This window comes from Lycium barbarum, chromosome 2, assembly GCF_019175385.1.
Source record: "Lycium barbarum isolate Lr01 chromosome 2, ASM1917538v2, whole genome shotgun sequence".
NCBI lineage: Eukaryota > Viridiplantae > Streptophyta > Magnoliopsida > Solanales > Solanaceae > Lycium > Lycium barbarum.
The window spans coordinates 143935030-143940198 of NC_083338.1; the positions used below are offsets into that span (position 1 = coordinate 143935030).

The 5169-nt window shown below is 32.9% G+C and overlaps 1 protein-coding gene across 1 annotated transcript; it reads left to right on the forward strand.

Moving 5' to 3' along the window:
• The first annotated feature begins 2040 nt into the window (after positions 1-2040).
• On the forward strand, positions 2041-4821 carry LOC132627776 (U-box domain-containing protein 4-like). The gene is made up of 2 exons (XM_060343351.1): positions 2041-3131; positions 4525-4821. The coding sequence occupies exons 1-2, from the start codon at positions 2148-2150 to the stop codon at positions 4612-4614; spliced, it is 1074 nt and encodes a 357-aa protein (XP_060199334.1). The 5' UTR covers positions 2041-2147; the 3' UTR covers positions 4615-4821.
• The last annotated feature ends 348 nt before the right edge of the window (positions 4822-5169 follow it).

Below are 5169 nucleotides of genomic sequence, written 5' to 3' on the forward strand. Positions count from 1 at the left end.
TCTTCACCGAGACTCCTGGACTGTTAGACAATTATAACCATTTTCGACTGGTAGCCGTGACATAACCCTTACAAGTTACAATAAAATATTGTTGCAAAAAAAGAGCGACAGACAAGGAAACGGAGTGTTGGTTGATGGAAAGATCCTTTAACTGCTTCGTAATCATAAATTAGGAACCACTTTTTTTCAAAAGAAAATTTTATCATCATAATTTCATGCCACGTATGCATGAAAAGTACTAAATCATAATATAATAAAAAGGTTCAGGAAAAGTATTAATACAGAATAACAAATTAGCTCTCCTTTAATTATTTGCTCCGTTACCAAACTCTTAGGTCCTCCTGAACTCAATTCAATGTGAGCATTTGGCATAAACATAAGGAATAATATCAAGAAACCTGTCTGATAATATCAGCTGACCAATATTTATTTCTTGTTTTATGCCCACATTTCACTCAACGCGCTGTTTTAAAATGAATATATTTGGTACATGGACTGAGAAAAGGACTTGGAATGTGTAACGCAGTGAAAGTTTAAAAAAAAGAAAAAAGAAAAAAGAAAGAAAGTATCTTATGTTAGAACTAGCCAATTATTTAATTCTAGTATCTAAAAAATGGAATGACATAACTGTAGCATTGTGTAGTACGGATTTCATTTATAGTATGTGCTTATAGTAACGGAGCAAGACAATCAAATTTCCACAAATCAAAATTTTATCTAATCGTGCAAAATTTATTGACTACGTGTTTGTAGTTTGTACCATGCGTGTTTTATCTCTAGGAATAGTACATTATTTGAAAAGAAATATGAACATCAATTTTGCCCATTGACCTTTAAAGTTGTTAAAATAATTTCATTAAAGATGTTAAAGAAGTGAAATACAAGTATTGCTTTTATATATTGGAAATATATTTATTTTAGATTTTATTATTATACAGCAAAATAGTGTACCACTAATTATATTATTAATTAAAATATCTATTTTTATATTTTGAGTTAAATCCGGGCCTCATTAAACTAGTACGCTTATAGCAACGGAGCAAGACAATCAAATTTCCACAAATCAAAATTTTATCTAATCGTGCGAAATTTATTGACTACGTGTTTATAGTTTGTACCATGCATGTTTTATCTCCAGGAATAGTACATTAGTTGAAAAGAAATATGAACATCAATTTTGCCCGTTGACATTTAACAAGACATAATCAGATTAATAGTTTATTTAGTCAAACTTTCAAAATCCACCTACTGTGAAAAGATGTTCTTAGAAAAATTACTTTTGGAGAGTAAGCGATTTTTGTTTGGCTAATTAATTTGAAAGTCTTTAATAATAATAGAGTGATACTCTGTAATTGGCTAATGTTTTAAAAATGCTTCTTGAAGAACATTATGTTTTTCGCTTCTGAAAAATTATTTCTACTACTATTGAGAAATACTTATTCTCCTACCTAAAAACACCACACCTCAACTTTATAAAGTAAGCACTTTTGACTTCACAAAACCTTGATCAAACAAGTTATAAATTTCAATATTTATGAGAGTTAATATCAAATTAGTAAAAGCAAATGATAATGATAAGGAGATAATATCTCAATGGTCATTCAACTAAGAGTAATTCTCTCATTCAACTATAGAGTAATTCTCTTACAAATTAAGTTATTTTTATTTATTTTATAACCTAAAAATCACTCAATCATTGATATTTTACCTACAAAATTACCCAATCAATTTTAAAAAATATATATATATATATCAATTTAACTATTTTATTGACCCTGCCCGCGAATTTCTTTGAATTGTGTAAACTTTTACAACCCAGCCACCAGACTCGACATTACTGTGTTTATTAGGAAAACCGAGAAAGATTGAAGAAAAGAAAAATGAAAAAAAAGAAAAAAAAAAAGCTACAACAAATGGGGCACCTTGTAGGCACGCGTTTAAAGAAACCTTCACACGTGCTAAGAGACTGGGATTCAGTACGGTCAACCACGTGTCTGCTCTTCCTCCTACACCCTAATCCTCCCCTATTATATCTTCTTCCTTCTTCCATTGACAGAACCATAACCTTCTCTCTTTAACCCTTAACACCCACCAAAACAAAACGGTGACGTTTTAACCCTCTCATTTTCCCCGAATACTCACCGGCGATGGAAACTGATGTTCAATCGAATTTCACTTACATGGGAAGAACCTTCACAAATCTGAGTATCAATGGAAGTTCTTCCTCAGCTTTTAGCGATTGTAACAGTGATAGATCCGGTGAGTTCCCTACAGCTTCTTCACAGAGCCGGCGGTTGTTTTTGGCTTGTGCTTCTGAGAATTCCGATGAATTGATACATCAACTCGTATCGGGTCTCGATTCCGATTCAATCGATGAGGCAAAACAAGCAGCAATAGAGATTAGACTCCTCGCTAAGAACAAACCAGAAAATCGCATCAAAATTGCTCGAGCCGGTGCAATCAAACCGTTGATTTCGCTTATTTCCTCAACCGATCTTCAACTTCAGGAAAACGGCGTTACGGCGATACTCAATCTCTCTCTTTGCGATGAAAATAAGGAATTAATCGCAGCATCAGGAGCAATAAAACCGCTAGTTCGAGCACTTAAAATAGGAACATCAACAGCTAAAGAAAACGCAGCTTGCGCTCTTTTACGTCTATCGCAAGTTGAGGAAAACAAAAAAGCAATCGGACGGTCAGGAGCGATTCCTCCATTAGTGAACCTTCTAGAAACAGGAAACTTCCGCGGAAAGAAGGACGCATCAACGGCGTTATACTCACTATGTTCGGTTAAAGAGAACAAAGTAAGAGCAATACAAGCAGGTGTGATGAAGCCTTTAGTTGAATTAATGGCGGATTTCAGTTCAAACATGGTTGATAAATCAGCGTTCGTTGTGAGCGAATTGATATCGACAAAAGAAGCAAGAGCGGCACTCGTTGATGAAGGTGGAATTCCAGTGTTAGTTGAGATTGTTGAAGTGGGGACACAACGGCAAAAGGAAATTGCGGTTGCGATATTGTTACAGTTATGTGAGGATAGTGTGGTGTACCGTACTATGGTGGCTCGCGAAGGAGCCATTCCTCCCCTTGTTGCTTTGTCACAATCTGGAACTAATCGCGCCAAACGAAAGGTAAAAATAATACTATTTTATATTGAAATAATGAGAAAAGAGTGTGTTTTTTATTTCGTAGATTCGAGTATATCAAAAACGAATATCGAGAATTCAAACCTATCTTTAGCTAGCCTGAGATTAAGATATTGTTAAATCGATTGCACTTAAAAGTTAACATTGCCATTAAATATGAATGGTGTAATTAGTTAATTACTAAAAAAATTGTATTGCTTTTTACACACCCCTTAAAAAAAAATTTAGGTAGGAGGGATTTTGACTATTTCACCATTGTTTACGTCTTAACGTATAATATTTCTTTATTAATTATTTACTTTATTTATGCATTATCTCCGCGTAATTGAGTTGTTTGTGGTCGTCAAGAATAATAACCGGGTAGAATGGCAAAAAATAGTTAATTTTATGTTGAACATCTGAAATAACAAAGGAGGAGGAAGTATTCCTCCGGTCTACTTTACTTATCGTCCTTTCTAAATATTGATGGTCCAAAATAGTTGTCTGTTTTAAAAAATTAAGATATAATCAACCCCTACTTTTCACTTTTGCGCTTACTTAATAAACGTGGAGAGAGGTTAATGTGGTAAAAAAAAAAAGTAGTATTTTTTGTGATCATAGAATAATTAAGGATATTTAGTCAAATAACCTTTTTCGTTTTTTTTTTTTTTTAAGGAGCGTGAAAAGAGAAAAACATAAAGTGGACCGGCTAGGGCTAGTAGTTAATTAGTTAAACCTAAACTATTCAAGTAAGCTTAGCATTAAAAGAATATTGGTGCTCGCGAATTGAACATGGGTCATATCTTTACTGTTAGGTAGATGAAGTAATTCTTTCTGAACAATGTGTGTGCCCATTTGGCTATACCTTTTTAAAGAACAAAATTTTGGTTAAGTTTCGTTCAGATGCTCTTTCTAAATATTCTTATTTTGACTAAGACTACCTAAAGTTGAAGTTATTGTCCTATTTAAGGCATTATCAGGACTTGGCCCTCTATTGGCCACACGTTTAGTGACCAATTAAGACGGATTCATATAACTTCTAACTTTTTCTCGCACATTATAGTTGTAAGGCTGACTCTTTCTTTTTATCCCAGAAGTACACCCTTCTACCTGTTACCTAATGATTAAGAAAGGGAAAAAGAGAAGACAAACCATAAATAAAAGAATTAAATATACAATTATTTTAGAGATGAAGTAAGCGGTATAGGTAAGCGTATAAATAATTTGATAAAGCATGTTGTATTAGATTAACGTAATTATTTGATTAATTAAAGTATACTTGTATAATGAGTGTCTTGCTTTTTTGTTGTGTTGTGTTGTTGGTACTCAGCCGTTGATCGATTGATCAACGGTTGATATTTTTCCTTATATTTATTTAAATATTTTGTTTAATATACAGGCGGAGACACTGATTGATCTTCTAAGGCAACCAAGATCCGGTAACGCCGCTGCAACAGCGATAGCAAGAACATCCGGTGTGCCAGTATGAAATGTTGTCTACTTGTTCCTTTTTTATTTGTTTCCTTGTTTGTATAATACCAGTCCAACAAAGCGCAAATTATGGACAATATAGAAAAAAGATAATTTAAAAAAAAAGAAAAAAAAAAGAGAGAGAAGTGGGAAAATGTAAATTGCTTCTGTGATTAGTTGTAGTAAAAACCTTTGTAAATTTGGCGGGTTTTGATTTTGGTGGCCACGGCTTGTGTTTCTTTTTTCCTTCCTTGAAATTGTGATATGAGTTTCTATTTTTTATTTGGTTGGTTTATACTTTACCCTTTACTTGTATTAGGGGTGTACACGGAACGGATTGGTTTGGGTTTTTTAAATACCAAATCAAATCAATTGCATTAGGTTTTAAAATCTATAAACCAAATCAAACTAACAAAAATTGGGTTTCAATTTCGGGTTTTTTCGATTTTTTTGGATTGCTTGGGTTTTTTCCGGTAAAGTCTTCATACAAAACATATCCTTAAATATTTTTTGTCTTAGTAAGATACGATTATCTAATTAAGATATTTTTTTAAGAAAATAACACAATGTGAGA